The sequence below is a fragment of the Rhododendron vialii genome, chromosome 12a (assembly GCF_030253575.1).
Source record: "Rhododendron vialii isolate Sample 1 chromosome 12a, ASM3025357v1".
Lineage (NCBI taxonomy): Eukaryota > Viridiplantae > Streptophyta > Magnoliopsida > Ericales > Ericaceae > Rhododendron > Rhododendron vialii.
The window spans coordinates 11,542,556-11,562,303 of NC_080568.1; the positions used below are offsets into that span (position 1 = coordinate 11,542,556).

The following is a 19,748-nucleotide window of genomic DNA, read 5'->3' on the forward strand; positions in this document are numbered from 1 at the left end:
AGGGCGAGAGAGAGAGACACAGAGAGAGAGTGCGAAGAGGAGAGACCTTGGCTGGCGGTGGAGTGCGTCCAGATTTAACAATGGGTGTCTCTAGTTTTCGCGATTCTCGCGAGATGGTGGTGGTCGCCAGAGGTTGAGCGCTGACGGTGGTGGTTGGAGGTGGTGATGGGGGTCGTCGGTGTCGGAGGTGGTGATGGGGGTCATTGGCGTCGGAGGTGTGGCTGTCCCCCCTCTCTCTCGACACCAGAAGAATGGGGAGTTTTTTATCAAAGTAATCCTTTTTTTAGAACTATTAGCCGAAATACTCTGATTTTCAAACTATTTTTAAAACTAATCGGTAGAGCCACTTCAAAAAGGGCTACCTAAGTAGCACCATTACAATTGACGCTATTTGCCATGTGGCGTTCTGCCATGTGCTACGTTGGCTGTATGACGTGGCGCTTGTATGACGTGGACTAACGCCACTTGAAGTAGCTTTACTCAGATAACGCCATCTCAAGTGGCTCTACCTAATCAGGTAGCGCCATTTCAAATGGCTCTACCTTATAAAATAACAACGAAAGTAAAAAATCGTTTAAAAAAAATTGCGAACAACGTTTGTGGTATTTTAATATTTGGCTGTTGAATAGCGAAAACTACTTTTTGCTTAAAGTTGTGGGCACGCGCCCCGGAAATTTTCATTTGGCAAAATTTGGGTGCGGCCCCCTTTCTTTTTTTGGAAAAGCGCGGTGAAACGCTTTGATTCAGAGTCGCCACTCGGGTTTTAGCGGGATGCACCCAAGGAACCGAACTCGAAAACGTTTGCCACGTTTGTTTGATTTTGGAAAAGGCTTGTAGACTGGACCGTCGTCACCTTCGATATCTGAGGTTCGGGAGTCAGGTTATGAGAGGGGAAGGGTTTTATGGCACCCCTCTCGCCCAATCCGGAGATCGGTCTCTACTCGGACATTTCTTAAAAACGTTTGCATTTTTCTCTCATTTAGTCATTTTTTAGCCAGTTAGGGAGGGGGAACAGTTAATGGGGGTTAAAACTGTAACAAGTTGCAATTTATGTGACAAAATGCTAATGGATGATTTGCTTGCAATAATAAACATAGATTGAGAACAAGCACTGAGAGTAACCTGAATAAGTTGGAGTACGCTGCTTAAGAGGGGAATGAGTAGGCTCCGCACCAGCATGCACTGGCCGAGCCACTACATGCTGATCAGACCTGCGCACGCCACACCTGATCTAGCGTACTCCACTTATCTGGTCTCACAGTCTTTGTTCGCAATCCTTTGGGCTCTGGAAAGGGACCAGCGCACACCCAGGACAAACCACGCAGTTTAATAGAACAGAATATATACAGTTACAGCCAGATAAAATGGCTTCGAGCCATGAAAGATAACAGAATACCCCAAAAATAGTGTGGGAACATAAAAGGAGGCCAAAACTGAGCTAAGATGCAAGGGCCAGCCACTAGATCTTGGGAAAACTGTCGTACGCCAACCATATGACACCGTATGCTAGTTAGCTTTATTACCCAGTGCTTGGCTTTGCATCATCTGGGCTCTAGAACATGACCAGAAGGATCCCAGAGGCCTTCTAAACAGATAAGGAGTAAACATTAACTATTACAGCTAAGCAGCTCTAAATATACAGAAAGCAGTAGACTAGTTGTTAGCATGCTAAGGTGATTGACAGAAATGTAAGCAAGTAAAAGCGATGATAAATGATCCCCACGCCAGTAGTGCACATACTGCCATGACTGGCGTGCGCCATGTTTGACCCCACACGATTGCTATATTTTACCAGTTTAAGGCCAGGACTAGTATTGCTTACTAGCCTGGGCCTTACGAACTCTGACTTTTTTTGAATCCACAGGCCGCGTGCGCTAAAATAAATTGGTAATTCATGTATTAGATTGACAAATTTACACTAAAGTTTATGAAGTACGTACATTATCCAAATGTCACTTACATCAGCTTCCCAAACTTCTCGAGAGCGGTGCTGCTGTTGTAAACGTAGAATCGACCCATCTCTGGGCCCCGGGTCAGGACTACGAAGCGCATTAAGGTTGAGGTCCATAGTATGACCTATATTTTAGATTAATTGTCAATTTCGACATATTATCCTCATTGCTAAACAAAATATAGGCAAATTTATAAAGACTTGAATAAGGAGTTTTGCACCTACTCAATTTAAGGTGATTTCCAATTTCCCATGAGGTACACTACCCAAGGTAAAAGAATGCGTATAATGAATAGGAAGTGTATATCTTGCCATTCCATACCTATTGTATTATGTTTACGAAAATATGGATTGACAATAACTACTTTGCTTAAAATTGAACAAGATAAAACGATTGCCCATAATATAACTAATGACCAACAATTCATAAATTTGCATTACATAGATCAAACAACAATACATCACTAAGAACTTTCTTTAAAAAAAAATACAACAGAATTCATTTATGAATCATAAGTAGCTTTCCATTTCGCTTCAACTAATCCAAAAAACTATCTTATCCTCCAATCCCAAAAGATTTAAGACAAAAAAAAATAAATTCTTTTATGAACTTTCAAGACTCTAAAAGATTTTGAAGCATTAGTTTATTCTGATTGGCACATGGTATGTCGAAGACAAAGCTAGAACATAAGAAAAAGATATGTAAATCAGCACACAGTAACAAACAAAGCTGTTTGAAAACAAATCCACATTACGCGCAAAGAACTTGATGATAACGATTTAGGATGGAGCACGATTCAGAAATTGAATTTTATTGCCGTCAATCCAAGTAGAGTCCTACTGTTGTTGACAACTGGACCTAAGTTCATTATTCAAATTGGAATTGGTTTGACTGTGTCCAACAAAAAAAAAAAAAAAATCCCTCTGTAGCTTTCACCAATCTATAGTAGGTATTTTTCCATTTCACCAAAGCCATATCTCACGTGTGGACCGGGGATTAATGCCCTTGGATTTTCTTCCTTACTCCTCTCCATAAATGCTTGTAATAAGAAAATAGTAGAGGGTAGAGAATGCAAAGAAAGCACAGAGAGATACATACGGTGAACGGCCAGCCACAGATTGTGGTCGGTGTTTGACGACGTTCTCGGCTAGCGCGAGTGGGGGGGGGGAGGACCTGACAGAGAGCAGAGCAGAGGAGAGAGGGAGAAGAAGTGCCGTTGGGATTTGCGGTATACAAGCCCTAGCTCTATTGGGGAAAACGTTGTTCTAAAGGACTAGAGCCAATTCGGGTGGCTCTACTTGATTGGGTAGAGCTATTCCAAATGGCTTTAGTCCACGTCATACAGCCGCGTGGCACGGGGTATAATTCTGTGGCACGGGGTATAATTCTGTAGCGTGTGTAGCGCCAATAGGAATAGCGCTACCCAAGTAATGCTTTTTGAAGTGGCTCTACCGATTAGTTTTAAAAATAGTTTGAAAATGAGAGTATTCCGGCCAATAGTTCTAAAAAAAAGATCAGTTTGATAAAAAAAACTCAAGAATGGGCATTGTAATTGGAATTGTCATTTTTCTTCTGTTCTGTATTTTTTTTTTTTTTTTGCACAATGGGTCCACTGCCACGTGGCAGACAATGTGTGGTACGGTGAGTGGTCCGGTGGAAGAACTTCGATGGGTGTATCATTCTCCAATCGATAACCCGCATCAAACGAGGCAAAACTTCCTTTCCCGCGAGAAGGGTAATGTTGGTGACGAAACTTACCCATCTGAAAATGGCGTTGACATTGGAAAATGGGAGAAAGTCTTGTTCTCTCTATATCTAGAGGGGAGAGAGAGAGAGAGAGGGGGGGGGGGGGGGGGGGGGGGGGTTTTGTTCTATCTTGAGAGATAAGAGAGGGGACAACCAGACAACAAAAAGAAGTGCAGCCAGCAATTCAAAAGAATGTTTAAGACGCAAGAGCGGTATTTGGGAGAAGGTCTTGTTCTTCCAAAACTGCACCCACCAATTCAAACGAATGTTTAAGAAGGAAGAGCGGTTCCGGATTCTAGCAGTGGAATTTCACAGAACGATAAAAATGGCTTAAGCTGCTGTATCAGTATACGGAGCGGCTTTTTCCTTGTCTTTGGTGACTTCCTATCAAGCGTTTTGGTAACCAATAGCTCCCCCCTTCTGAATCGAACCACTCATCCAATTAGAAACCTAAAATGTTTAAATGGCTTAAGCCGCTTTTTCCCTTGTCTTTGTTGGTGACTTGCTACCAAATGTTTCGGTAACCAATAGCATCCCCTTCTGAATCGAGCCACTCATCCAATCAGAAATCTAAAAAGTTTAAATGGCTTAAGCCGCTGTGCGGACACAGCTCCGGCTTTTTCCTTTTCTTCGGTGACTTCACATTAAAATTTCGGCACCATTAGCTTCCCCTTCTCTGATCCAATTGGAAACCTAAATAAGTGATGGTTGGTTGGCCCAGGGCTGCTAAGGCAACAGCAAATTCTTGCAAAATATAGAAGATCTACGTGACCCAAGAATCAAGAGCGTGAAAGTACATAGCGAGCAGAGCCTCTCAAAATGTGAGCCTAATTTATGATTGTAATTTAATCCAGCTAGAAAGTTTTCAATCGGTTCGGATTTTGAGAGAGATTTTTGCCATAATAAGTGAAGAAAAATAGATATAAAAAAATAAAAATAATAATTAAAGAGCACTTACTGAAAACTGTGCGCAAAGGGAGGGATTGGTTATAGGGACCCAAAGCGAACAGTCTTCGGATTGTGGCTTATACTACATGACAATATTTGAGAGTCAAGTTCCACTCGGACCCTGTTATTTATTTTTAGGTATTTTTGGACTTGGTCCCTACAAACTCCAAGGAAATTTTACCTTGGCGAATTAAACAGTCAGATCTGATAAAAAATAAATATATATATTTAAACAGTCAAGAGTCTCAATCCGACCCTTGACAGCTTCACAGCAATATGACAGCCTCATTGCTACCATCACAGATCACGGACAACACCAGTCAACTACGTTATTGTGAGCAAACTGCCAATAACCTCGATCCACCACGTAAATCTAGTATGGAACATTTCCATGACCATATACATAATCTTGAACTTAAAACTTGAAATGCAAAATATTTCACAACAAATGTTGATGCCACCAGCCAGAAAAACAGGCCGTCTATGTAATGACTAATAATACATCCTTACTAAGAAGATTACTGAGATAAGACTACTATGGAAGCATGGCAATAGCTGCACAGGACATTCAAGTCCCCTCTCCAGCACTAACATTGAAAACTCCAAAGCTAGGGTTGGGGATGAAAAGAAAACAAGAAAAGCAGAAATAATACCAGGTGAGAGGAAAGTTGGAGAAGAAAGAGAAAGAAGAACAAGGGGAAGAAAGCCATAAAACCCCAGGACTCTAATAGTATCATTCGTCAAATTCATGCATGTGATCCAAGAGGTAATTGGCAGCCAGCTCCTCATTCTTGTTGCAGGCAATGAACACCTCCAGTACAAGAGCCCGATCGAAACCCATTGCTTCAAGCTGGAAGAAGACAAGAAAGAAGACACGATGATGTGGCAAATGGTTAAAATCAGAAGTCAAGGAGTACCAGACATCATCAAGTAAAGGTAACAACCCATCATCTGGGTCCATCTCCACAAATAAATTCAAAAACCAATAAACTCAACATGTATCACATGCCAAAGAATCCATGATTCTAATTCGTAGTGAGCTTAGAGAGTCAGTGAGTAAAGTAGACAAAGATGTGTGCTAACAGACCACCCAAATAGGAGGAATGGGTAATATAACTGCTCAACCAGATTGAACACCAAGTAGTCAACCCATTTCAATCCCAAAGGACTGAAAACATGGCTCCAGAACTCCCCAATTTTATGTGCTTGATTACGCACAACTAGATACCACTTAAAACTAAAAAAGGCCTGACTTTTAGCTCAAGCTTATTGATTATATTGATTATATACCGGAAATACACTCTGCATTGTGGTTCTAAATCTAGAGAAGTTTGATCTCAACTGAAAGATTTAACCTAGAGTTCTGAATTACAATAGTTTCAGATGTGCCATTTTTGTCTGCTATAATCACCAACTCTGTCTGCTATAATCACTAACTCGGGCTGCTTAAATCTTTTCAGTACTACTGGTTTCTCCCTGAATCAGTACTGATTCTCCAATGTAGAATAGAAGTAAAGCAATTGGAAAAATGCAAAAGCTCGAAATAAAGGCATCCTCAACACCAGAACAACAGATTAGAATCAAACCTAATAAATGACGAGCCCTCGATGTTATTTATCCTGAATTATTTGAGAAATACTGATACACAGCTATTAATTTTAGTATTTGGGAGGATCACAAAAAAGATCAAGAGAAAACCAAAAACAAATAACCATTTGGAAGGAAAAAACTTGCCCGTTCTATGGCTTCACGCTCTTCAGGTGTAACTTCTACAGCCTGTGGCACTGCTTCGGCAAGGTCCCCCAGTATGTTCCTGATAAAATATCGAAATTAGCTTACACAATTACCCTAACAGCTATAAAGTATTCAATTTATTACTTGTAATCTTAGTCGCGCGAAATGGGAGCGCATGCAGGGAAGCGAGAGGATATAGAAGAATCTGAAGTTGGCAGCATCTATAGGAGGGTGTAGGTGTAACCATATATAAATATGTATTATTGTTAGTCCTAGTATAGATGTCAATTAGTAACTAGTGCCAAGTGCAACCTACAAATATTAGGTTTATACCAAGTACTTGAATATGTTTGAGTTAATGTTTTTCTAATATCTAATCATTGTTTCATAGTTTCTCTTGCTTGGCAGTTGGTAGTTCTGTTTCTTTTGGGATTATTATGCTCAAGAGGTTCTATGCTAGTTGGGAGCAACGATCTAGGGTGGATTCGTTACCCTAATAGAAGGATGATCCTAGTACTAAGCTCGTAACTCGAAAGTGTGAAGCCAAGAACCTACCCTTCTCCCCCTTCAACAGGTTCATTGATCAGCCGTAGGAAATCAGCCTGGTGATCCTGGATAAGCCTCATTAGGTGAGGATTTTGCTTCCCTAGCTCCTGAAGCATGGGCTGTCAACAGAGAAGAGATCACCAAAAGCCCATCAATACAAAAAAATAAAAATCATATGCACAAATTTTTTTGCTAACCAACTAAGAAGAGATTTGCTGTAGAAGAATGGTTAAGAACCTGCAAGATTTGTGGATTAGCCTGCACCATTGTACGTAGGGCTTGGAACTGACAAAAGGATAAAAGAACAATTCAAAATGTGACACAATGCACATAGAAAAGAACATTTGTGCGCACACGCACACACGAGAGAGAGAGAGAGAGAGAGAGAGAGAGAGAGAGACCTGCGGACTGTTGCTTAGAAAATCAAGGTTGCCCCCACCAGCAGCATTTGAACCCATGTTTGGCAGGCCCTATTGCGGGAATATCTTAGACCATAACCAAAAAGACTGCATATTCAATTAATTATGCCCATAGATCAGCTACCTGAGGGAAGAGATCCAAAGGATTAGCATTGGGTCCACTTGAAGGAACAGGTGCTGGTTGTGCTGGTTGTTGAAGCTGAGCCGGAGAATTTGGAGCCAGCCCACTTACGGGGGCACGAGCCACGGGTGGAACTTCTGCATGCTCAGGGATACCCTAATATAAAAAGTAAAATAACGGAAATATAAATCTCAATCTACTGACACAGAACCTCCACCGGTAAGTCAAAAACAAAAACTGCTCAAGAGAATTAGATCTCTAACATGCATAGGACCATGCACAAACACACACACACGGGGAGAGAGAGTGAGAGAGAGAGAGAGAGACGAATCACTTTTCTTCACTCGTGATGCAATCCGGAGGTGGTGCTGGTGAAAAAAGGTGTACAAAGATATAGTACAAGAATATCCTTTTGAGAAAAAAGTGCACCACATTCAAGTTAACGAAGATAACCCAACATTCTACTCGCATAGGAATAATCTGGATTAGGAGAGAAAGATAAGGGTGTGCAATGGGATTGACAAGAGATTTCGATAGTTATGAATATTACCTGACAATTACCCAAGAATTTCAAACATCAAAGATAGGACGGGAGACCAAATAGAGCTTAGCTTGCAATAAGTAAATATATTGCTCATCTATTTTAGCAATATACCAAATGCTGTTTTGCAATATTTGGATCAATCTTCGAAATCAAATTAAAACAACCTGGAAGGCAAGTACTATTTTGAGTGATTAATCCAAAATACAGAAAGCTGAAACATTCAGGATTTAACTCACACTCAGCAGAATCACATAATGATGAAAATTGGCACCAAATAAGTCCACCTCCCTAACATACACCAAATTATGTTTGCTATACCAAAGACCATGTCAGTTCATCAGTCCACAGTCTAACACCAATAACAACATGAGTCTTCTTTCACAATGAGAAATAAAAAACAAAGTTATTGACTTGCAGACTATCACCAACTAAGTTCCTAATGAACAAAAAAATTGAACGAAAAATTTATGCAAATATTCACTTTGTTTCCCCATTTATCACTCATCGAATTTAATGTAATGAAAGGATACTAATTTTTAAAAAAATAGCTGCATGATTAGGGATATGGTCACTCCTTGGTTCTATCTTACAAGGTCACCGGTGCCTAATTTGGTATATGTGTTAATTTTCAACCTAATGACCACCAGGTCTTCAGAAGCAACATGTATATTTGAAGTGTATATCAATCGTGTAAATTTATATCAACATGCACCTACATACACTGCAATAATTAGCTACCTATTCGTACACAAAAACAAGGAATGGTATATTCCCTATTTCTCCCTTTGTGAAAACAACAGGTGGCTAGAAAAGTGGCAATGTTCTAAATGGCGCTTGGCGCTAGTAGGGCGGAGACCCACCTCCAAGCGCCAAGCCGCCTAGGCGCCGCCAAGCAATTCGGTGTTTTTTTTTTTTTTTAACAAACCATTATCCAATCAAACTATATTCTATGTATCCATAATACAAGTTCAAAGTTCTACATAACCATAATGCAAAATTTAATGTACAAACCCAAATGAAATTAAGTAGTAGCAACTAGCAAATAAGTTGAATAAGACAATAAATAGAAATAAACGAGATCGGAGATCCCTAATGCCAAGTTAAAAGTTCATCTCTTTTCTTTAACTCTTCTCTTTCATACCCTTCCAAAACTTGATCTACATTAGTTTAATACTATACATTCTAGGCCGCCAAAGGCCTCCAAAGACGTCAATGATGCCGCCAAGCCCCGCCAAGGCCCACCAAACACCGCCAAACCTCCCTGGGCGCCAAATCGCCGAGACCGCCATGGCCTCCAAGGCCGCCTAGGCGGCCGCCAAACACCGCCAAACCTCCCTGAGCGCCAAATCAAACGCCAAGGGGTATTGGCGTGGCGGCAGGGTACCTCCAAGCGCCTAGGCGGCCTCGGCGGCCGCCATTTAGAACACTGAAAAGTGGAGAGATCGACAAACCATGGGGAAAGACAGAATGAGCTAAGTAAGGCAAGGGAAGAGAGAGAGACAAAGAAAGATGTTTTAAGTTACTTTAGCAAGGGGGAAATGAGGGCACGCATGGAACAAGTCCCATGTCTTCCGCTTCTACTATAATAATCAATCTCCACAACATTCCAGGTGCACTGGAGAAAGTAAGACTACTACCAATAGGGGGAGAGAAAAAAAGACAAAGCGAAACTACAAGTTATTATAAAAGAAGCAGAGATATTATGACAGACGCCTTCTCTTATGAAAGTGCTACAGCAGTTCGTAGACAAATATTGACAACCTGAGCTGGTGTTTCCCAACTAAGTAGCCCCTATTTGAATGGCAATGACAGCACATTCTGTAAAATGCACACAAGAAAGGATCAAGTACAAAGGAAGACACATACGGAATATAGATATTCAACAGCTCTCTCAGGGTTGTTGTAAGCAGCCCTAAGAGCACGAACAACAGTTTCCCTGTCCCAAGTTCCTCCACCCATGTCAATAATTTGTTGGACTGTTCCGTTAAGGTTACCACCGGCAACCAGGTTGGATGCTGCTTGTCCATAGACATCGGTTTCTGACCTGATTGAACATGAATTATTGACTATTACTAAACAATTAGAGAAATTTCTGGAATAAGACACAGAAAGCCATAGCCTTCACAACTTAACCAATATACCAGAAAAGTACTCACGCAGCAGTAACTGGGGAGCCAGGAGCTGCAGCAGGTGCAGATGAAGGGACAGATGCAGGCCTGTGGAGTGTAAATGAGCATGATGAGAAATACTGAACAAAAATACAAAACTATATATTATAGCACTATATTTTCATATTAACGCCAATGAAAAACTCAGACTCACAGTGCTGAGATTGCAGCAGAGACTTGAGCAGCTGTGGCAGGTGGTGGGGCACTTGTCTGTGGTGCCTACACATCATAGATCAAAGCAAGATGCATCTCACCTCATATGTATCATAATTTCAGATACACAAGTAAAAGAAAAGGTAGGAATAAAAAACCAAAACCACGCAGGAGAAAATTCCGAAAAAGAAATCCCACTTTATTTAAGATGCCATGATTAAACATACATGCAACTATATTGACCAGGCATTTTAAAGTTCATGAGAGAACGCTCTGCATTCCCTCCTAATAGGGAAGAATTTCAAACTTCATTGCTGGCAAGTCGACATACTAAGCCAAAACAAAAGTTCCCCGATCCTTAATCTCTGAATAAAAACTTGATATCTTAAGCACAGGCAAGTGGTCAATTGAGAACTTCTCATTGTTATGCCAGAATCAGTAACACAACGCAAAGTTAGCTCATAAGCCTTTTCTGGTAGACTGTAGTCTTTCCAAGATAAATCAGTTGCAGGGCTTTTGCATGTAGGTATCTTTCGCTTTCAGTACGCACGAGTTACAGCCTCCAATAGTCAAGCTATTTTCCAGTAAGCCAAAGTATGTGTGAGTCCAATGGTTCTTGTAATTAGTAGCTTTGAGTAGAAACTGAATTTATTGCAAATCATAAACTGTTTGATCTTCTGAGTGTAAGCTTTGAAAACTATGACAGGGTCGACTATAACTAGGAACAGTATGTCAAGTTGAAACCACTTCACCATGTAGGATGGACAAGTATAAGAGAACGTTTAGAACAATATTAACATAAACTTGTCACAAATTGGGTCACCGTTAATTTGATCTTCAGAACCAAGGAGGAAAAGTAAACACACAGAGTAACAATGACTGGGTGATCTTAAAAAACTTCTGCTCTGCAGAAATTTCATTGCGAAACGTGCAATACTACATAACCAGAGCTAGGGCTGCAAACGAGACGAGCCGAGCTTTACCATACTGGAGCTCGGCTCACCTTAATTCTCGAGCTCCAGCTCAAATCAAGCTCAGACAAGTAGGCTCGAGCTCGGCTCACGTGGCTCACCAAAGCTGGAGAGTAGCCCTTGCGCAGCACGTGCAAAGGAAAGAGAGCTGAATACTTTGTTTTTACGGATACCAATGGTTCTGAGTTATCATGAGTTCCGATGCGGGACTAATTTTTTTCCCCTCACAACATAAAAGCCTTCCTCAAGACTTGTCCCACATCGGTAAAAGATGTGCAAGGTGCGGCTGCCTGAGCTATAAAACTATGCAGTAGGGCTACTTACGGGTGTGGCGGCCTAAGGGCAAGACTAACACGTGGCAAGTCAAACTCAAAAGTTCTGTCTACAAAAATATGTATGGGTATGTATACACACACACCAGCCTTCACATGCGGACGTCCTTAACTAGGAAAAATGGGGATGCCAAACGCCAGCCGTTGGATTGTGTTTTCAATGGTCCGGATCTGCGGACGCTTTCTTAAATGGTCCGGATTCTTACCAGTAAGAAAGCGTCCGCAGATCCGGACCATTGAAAACACAATCCAATAGCTGCCGTTTGACGTCCGCAGATTGTATATATGTGGACGCCCTTACCTGAAGCGGAGTGTGTGTGTGTACATACATATATATTTATTTATTGGTGGTTCCAGGAATAACTAATTAGACACCTAAAAAAACACTTCATAATTCCCGATCAAATTTTAATGATCTGAGCCGCTCAATGTGATCAGAACGTGATTTTAAGGGTATCCGAGAGAAATAAAATAAAAAATAAAAAAGGACCGGGAATGGCTTGATCTAAGCAGTTTTTAGCTTAGATTTGGTGAACACACACACATATATATATATATATATATATGTATATGTTGGCTCGCGAGCTCATATGAGCTGAGCATCAAGTGGCTCGAGCTTGGCTCATTTACAAAATAAGCCGAGAATGATGGCTAGAGCTCGTTCGTTTATTTGACAAACCGAGCAAGTTTGAGTGAACCATTAGCGAGCCAAGCCTCAAGATGCTCGCGTGCGGCTCTGTTTGTTTGCAGCTCTAAGCAGAGCAAAACATTTAGATCCAAAAAAAAGGAACTAAGACTCATCGCAACAATCTAAGAACGCCCTCAAATTAATTTCAATACTGGTTTCACTTATATACTACAATGGAGTGACCTGAACAAAAAATAGCCATACTAGAGACTAACGCACCAAAAAAAAGTGTTGATTACCTTCGTTGTAGTTGCACTTGATGTAGTTGAACCTTCTCCAGATGAGCTCTTATTCTAGCAATATTCAATGACAGTTTAACCAAAAATAAGTATACAAAAATCAATATTGAGACCAAACAGGATATTAATAAAACATCATCATCTGATCAATGCAGTAGATAAGTCAATAAGCTTGTCATAGTAGGACCAGCCCTTCACTTGCATGGCATAGCGAAGCAGCTCCAATCCACCAGGAAAAACCACATTCTTAGGCTCAACTAAAATGTTGTAGCATTGATTGCGCAAAGCCGCTCTGCCAATGTGAAGGAGCGGCAAAAACAAGGCGCATATATTTCTCATATGTTAAGAGGAAATATATCCAGACTCCCAGAGTATACTAACAACTTACAATTTACATGGCCCAACACTGGCAAATTCTATTAAAAGGTGATGCTAATTGTATATTCCGCGCGCAAAAGGGAAGGCAGACGCCATTTGGCCCTAGACCCTAGTGATTTCACCTCACATAACACTACAGATTTGTTGTGTTTTCAGCTTTCTGATTTCCATCCCTTCATGACTGTAGATTTCACATCATGAAGCTAACTCACAGGTAGTTTAATCTTTAAAATAAAATGCAAGGAGCACTTTCCTTATTTATGTTCACAGCCTCCAGAGAAAACCCACATTTATGCACCTTATAGAGATGGCCTGATGGCGAAAGCAACTAATATTATTGTACTTGATCAGTTCAACCACTACAATTTAGTTCCAGTTCATCAAGGTTTTGAAAAACCAAGGGGAAGTAGGGGTCTTGACAGGTCATACAACCTTACCAGAATCGACAAGGTTCTAAGAGGTCTTGACGGATCATGCAGTAGGTTACCTTTTTGCAATTTCCTCATTTTCATAATCACAAGCTTTTAGCTCTCCGAAGTACAAAGAATCCTGATCCAATGTCAATCGCTAAATAATCATGAAAGCTATTTGCAGTCATCATTTCAAATTGGTCAAGTCTACTCAGTCCAATGTGAACACTTTTTCAGTAGAGTATACATTTGCTTCCACCAAGGAAAAAGGACATGCCTCCAATGGTGGAGTCTTCCCATACAAAATGTGTAGCGAATAGACAATCATAAGAAACAACTGGGGATGTTCGTAAGGACTCAGGACATGCGCGTCACTTTGTTGCAAGTGCAGTACAAGAAAATAAAAAGCGAGCAATAAGTTCAATAGGGTAACAGTACGTACGTATTTTCCTTCCTAAATTTTGAAATTGAAGACCTAACATTCAAATCGATGCTGATAAATAAAAAACTTCAAATCGACATTTTTTGTTTCCACATCCAACAAATTGACATGCCAAGTGACTGTATGTAGGTTTCTATGTCTACTCAAAATATACACAAACCACTCTACGCCAGAGAAGGTCAAACCTCCCATGCAATCCTCTAATATTTGTCATTATCATGATTCATGAATAGCGATCAATTTACCTTCAACGAGAACACAGACAAGTGGATGTTTTGAGAAAAATGCAAATGGATGTTTGTTTCTCATCATGTCCCTGCTGTCTCCCTCTTCCCCAAGAGTTTCAAAAACTGTCGGGTAATGTTCTACCAACTCCTATATCCAAAACTATGCTTCTAAAGATTGCGGTATTCAAAATGTAGGATACATCCATTCGCAAAACTTAACATTGAGCCACAAATGATTTGCAACTATGATACATCATGACCGTGTGACTTACATGGACTCTTCAAATAAAGTACATGTGTCAAACAAGGTATGCGTCTCACATGTTTATTTCTTAGTACCAGGATCCAACTATAGCCTATAGGGTGGTGAATCCACCTCACAATCTCACTCCACGCTACCAAATCAGAATCTCAAGCATATAAGTTCTGAAAGAAACAAAAGAAAAGTTACCAAGTAGAGATGCTAAAATATATTAACTAGAATATAATCAGGTTCTTTAGTATAACCATAATACTCACTTGAATATCAACAAAATATTCGCAATTGAAACCAATAACGAATATACATGTATATAAGACTAACAATAAGATAACATGTTGAGTATCTATATTTATTTTCAAATTTATAATTCTAAACAGGCTCCAATTGAACCAACATTAGATTCTTATACATACTCTCGCTCCCCCGAACCCGCTCCCATTTCATGCAACTAAGAGTCGGGCATCTACCTAGCAAGCACATTTTGCAATTCGAGTTTACCTTGTAACTATGTAGAACCTCCTACCTTTAATGAAACTATTTATGGCACCTTGTAAACACCATTCTACCCAAGTTTAAGGAACATGAATATTTTGCTCAGTCCACGTGCTCCACACCTAACACCCGCTCACTTTTCTTCAAAACAAATTTTACAAATTGTTTATTCTTCATGTTTTCCCAAAAATAAACGAAGAAAATAAAATTGACAAACATAGTAAGCAATTCACATGAGAAGGACGCTTTAGCATTAATGATGACAACATTAGAGGTAGTACAATAATGATCTACAGATTATCAAGCTGGACGTCTATACCATAAATATATTAAGAAGAACATGACATTCTATGAAAAAGACAATGATTAAGTGCATAGAAAAAACAATCCAGCTAAAGTCACCTCACTGCAGAATGAAGATAGATTTACGTAGGTATAAAAGAAGAGTTCTTAGACACTTCAATGGCTGCAACATTTTACCTTTGCTAACATGATGACAACAAAACTATTTTCAGCAACCTTATTTTCGTCCAATGTCGTGTCATCTTTAAGAACCTGCCCTTGATGAATAAGCATCAGTTGCGAAGCAGGATACACATTTGCCCCTTGAGAAGATTCGATTGTTTTCTTCGCATCAGCGACCTGGAAAATATGGCGATCAGCTCTACTACAGAGAGAATTACCCAAAGATGTATGAACAGGAAATATACAGATAAAAACAAGTGTACAATGAAAATAGAAAGCTTGCAACGACAATCCAAGGGACTCTCGAGTGGAGGGCTTGGGATCAGCCTTCAACTTTGGAGATCAGATGAGCCCAAAACAAGCTCCATTTGATATGCTACCTTAGCTGCTCCATGTGTCAGCAGCTAACATGGTCACTAACTTAGCCACCGAATAGAGCAGTAGAAAGGCGTCTGTACTCTTTGATCCCACTTTCAATATAGATCATAGACCCTTTAACCCGCTTTAACAAATCGATTGGAGAACCAATTCACTGTCTAAACTAACAAACTCTTACACACACTTAACACATAATTGGGTCTCACTTTTATCTCTTGTTCTACTTTAACATTTCCGGTGGAGATGCTCAAACAAAGCCTTGCGCCAACAGTTTAGATTGGCTACATGAATCTTAAACTTCCATTCTACTCTATCTATCACAACTGTAAGTCTGTAACAAACACAGGCTACAATATCTTTCCTTGAGCATTAATTGTCTTTTTCCTACCCCAAGCCTAATATCAATGCAAACCTACATTGAATATCAATAATCATCTATTGGTAGACATCCCACAAAAGGGTAAGAACTTCTAACTAACTCGAAGCATACGAAACCTAACTTTTTCAACTTTACCACATATGCTCACACATTTAAGCTCCACACTCTCGAAACAAAAACTTCTAACTCACTCAAAGCATATGAAACCCAACTCTTAACAGAAATGCTCACATGAAAACAGCCGCACAAATGATAACTAGATACGGGTGCACCCTAAGTCACATAATCCTCCAGTACGACCCTTTGCTCCCGCTGTCAATCCTTGCTCTCTGAAATTTTAATAACTTTGAATGTTTTTGGAAGACGCTTTCACGCTCACACTCTCGCACGCGCATTAACTGACTTAGGGTGCACCCACGATGCCTGTGCAATCCTATCAAAACAAGATACATACACGTGTAATTCCTAATTTCTTATACATATATGTGCAACGCGATTGAGGAGCAAACTGTAATGCTTATTAACCAAGAAAAAAAAAAAAAAGCATACAGTCCACAGCATTCACCTCTGATCCAATAAAACCCTAATTTCTTCAACAAGAAACGACCAAAGTGAAACCCTAGTAAACAAAATTACGATGTGGAAGAGAGAAGGAATCAGTGACACGAACCGTGTCCTCAGGTTTCAATTCGATTTCGAAGTGAGTGCCCTTCAAAGTTTTTACGTTGATCTTCATTGTAGGGTTTCTGTACTCAAACTTCGGCGACTAGGAATCGACTTCTCGAGAGAGAGGAGACGGAGAGATGAGTAAACTCGCTGGCGCAAGTAAAGAATGAGAATCACCGAATCCTTAAACTTGTCGATTTCGATGTAAATTTATACCGCCTCCATCGAAGTATTTTGAGTGACGAAAAGTACGATCTCCTACTTCAGGAAGGCTCTACCAAATTCAATACGTCCATGATTAAAAAAAAGTTAAAAAATATGTGCTGCAAATTAATCCAGCCGTTCGTGAAATGTTTTTAAGGCTTGACCTGGTAAAAAATCGTTCAAGTTGGTTCAGCTGTTAAACAAATAAACTTGAGCCTCAATTTTAGACTCGTTTATAAATGAGCCAAACTTAAGCCTAGACATGAACCTAACAATATTCAGCTCAATTAAACTTGTGAAATTGGAGTGTGTGTATATATTAAAATACACACTATGACATAAGAATTTCACATGTATAACCTTTAACATGCACAAACTTTTACTACAGGTAATTATTTTTTTATAACTTGTACATGTACATACTTTTAAAAGTACTATAAATTTTAATTTTAATATGATTTTAACAATTTTTATAAGTACTATATAGATATATATATATATATATATATATATATATATACATACATACACACACACACTAGGGTTTGTTCATGCGTAAAGGCACAGCGCACGTGAAATCTAATTAGTGACAATTATGCAATTACAACTGTTTGAGAGAGAGGGAGGGAGAGGGAGAGCCGTAGGATTATGAAGCCAGAGCCGGCTTATGGTCAAAGGCGGGGAAAGCCTGCGCTTCCAGCCCCCAAAAAAAGTTTAAAAAGAGGGCCCTCAAAATTTTATGATCCATATATATCTATGTGTGTGTGTGTGTGTGTGTGTGTGTGGGGTCCAAAAAAAAATTGCCCTAGCCTTCCTTTACACAAAACAGATCCAATTAAAATTTAAGAGCCACAAAATATGCCAAAATGATGGAATTACTCATTAGTAACACTAAGGCTTTAAAAAAAAAAAAAAAACAACTGGAGCCTGGAAGATATTTTCAGTTCGGTGATTGCAAAGTACTCAATCAGGCCTTATCTCCTACGCTACCATCTATGTTGGATTATCAAATTTTTTATAGTTAGAGCGAATTAGAGAGAAAATGAACTCCTAAAAGAAAAGCCGCGCAACCGATAAAAAAGAAGAAGAAAGAAACGCAGACGCTTGAAGAGTCGAAGGTGAGGGGAGATATAGGGAGGCCTCATTCAAGAGGTTCGCTTTCAGCCTTTAAAATTTATGAGCTGGCCCTGTATGGAGCAAATCAATAGTTATAATTTATAGAGAGATAAGATTCAAAAACCATTCTCACTTATTATGTAGATATATATAATTTATTTATTCAGTTTTAGACTTGTATAAGAGTGTAAATAATAACTTATTTATTTTTCCAGTTTTAGAAATGTATAAGAGGAGTCCCCTTCAGGTAAGGGTGTCCTCATTTTAAATAAAATGTGAACATTCCCTTTTCTCATCTTTATCGATCAAATTTTGATGATCTGAGCCGCTCAATATGTTCAGAACGTGATTTTAAGGGTACACATGAGAAATCAGCAAAAAATATGATTGGGAAGGGCTTGATTTGAACTATTTTTATTTAAATCGTTCGATAAAATATAAACAAAAACTGCTCAGATCAAGCCCTTTTTGGTCTTTTTCTTTGCTGATTCCTTCCAGGTCCTCTTAAAATTATGTTCTAAACACATTGAGCGGCTCGGATCATCGCAAATTGGTTGGAAAAAAAGACGTCCTTAACTTAATACGTTAATGACACCCTTACTTGAAGTTTTGTGTGTATAAGAGTGTAAATATGTTCTTCTTCTTCTTTTTATTCCTCAAGACTTCTGAAAAAGTTCGATTTTTGACTTAAACCTAGGCAAGCTCGACTCGTCAAGTTTTTATTGAGAGCTTAAAAACATAACGAACAAATTTGAACACTCAGGCTCCGTTCCGGAAACTTTCTTAAAAAATACTCTGTAAGTACTTATTTTGCCACTTCTCATTCAAAAATAAGAAGGGTCATTCTACAAAACCCAAATAAAAAGTTTCATTCACATTTTCAAACTCAAAAATAATGTAAATGACTGTATTAAAGATCTCAATGAGATCTATCAAACAAGATCCATAGTGGTAGGAAAATTATAAATTTATTTGCGTAAACACATGATTTTTGAGCTTGAAATTGCCTTATACAAAAAATAAGACTGTTGATATAATAATGGGCGCCGGCGGAAGGAAATCGTACTGCGGCCGCGCCGGGCCGGCTTCGGTCACCCAACGGCCGATCCGAGCCGTCCAAAAATTCTTAAAAAAAAAAAAATCGAGGGGACTTATGCGGGAATCAACGGCATCCGAGGTGTGTAGGGTGCTTGATCCGAGCACCCCTTTTTCGTGTATATATGATCAAGCACCCTACACGGAAAAGGAGTGCTCGGATCAAGCACCCTACACACCTCGGATGCCGTTGATTCCCGCGATAGCCCCCTCGTTTTTTTTTTTTAAATTTTTGGACGGCTCGGATCGGCCGTCCGGTGGCCAGAGATGGCCCGGCGCGGCCGCCGGTTCGATTTCCCTCCACGGCTGGTCAGTACCTATATAAATTCTTCCAAAATAAGTACCAGCCTTCTTATTTTTAGGAACAAGCCTTCTTATTACACAAAAAATAAGTTCTTATTGTATTTCTGGAACGGGCTCTTAGCTTGATTCAACTCGTTAGAGACACCCCTTGTACTTTACCTATTTTTTCAACTACATCCCATTTACTTCATTTTTAAATACTCGCACCCCTTGTACTTCAGACTAGTTTGGAACTGTTAGCAATTTTGTCAAATGTAACGAAAAGACTATTTTACCCAATCATCTTGCCCTTCCATCTTCGTTCACGTGTTCTCCTCTCCCTCTCTCTCTCTCTCTCTCTGCAAAGATCTGGTTCTTCTTCAATGGTAAA

General features: G+C 39.7%; 1 protein-coding gene and 1 long non-coding RNA gene across 2 annotated transcripts; one reads left to right on the forward strand and one right to left on the reverse strand.

Moving 5' to 3' along the window:
- Window positions 1-5,020: 5,020 nt before the first annotated feature.
- On the reverse strand, window positions 5,021-16,982 carry LOC131310783 (ubiquitin receptor RAD23c-like). Its single transcript, XM_058337988.1, has 12 exons — window positions 16,665-16,982; window positions 15,253-15,414; window positions 12,562-12,615; window positions 10,333-10,397; window positions 10,167-10,226; window positions 9,877-10,054; window positions 7,470-7,622; window positions 7,328-7,396; window positions 7,164-7,211; window positions 6,936-7,045; window positions 6,381-6,459; window positions 5,021-5,496 (listed from the first exon to the last, which is right to left on the reverse strand). The coding sequence occupies exons 1-12, from the start codon at window positions 16,728-16,730 to the stop codon at window positions 5,380-5,382; spliced, it is 1,161 nt and encodes a 386-aa protein (XP_058193971.1). The 5' UTR covers window positions 16,731-16,982; the 3' UTR covers window positions 5,021-5,379.
- Window positions 8,079-10,029, forward strand: LOC131310785 (uncharacterized). The gene is made up of 2 exons (XR_009195301.1): window positions 8,079-8,830; window positions 9,452-10,029. It is a non-coding gene; the product is annotated as an uncharacterized LOC131310785 (long non-coding RNA).
- Window positions 16,983-19,748: the final 2,766 nt, after the last annotated feature.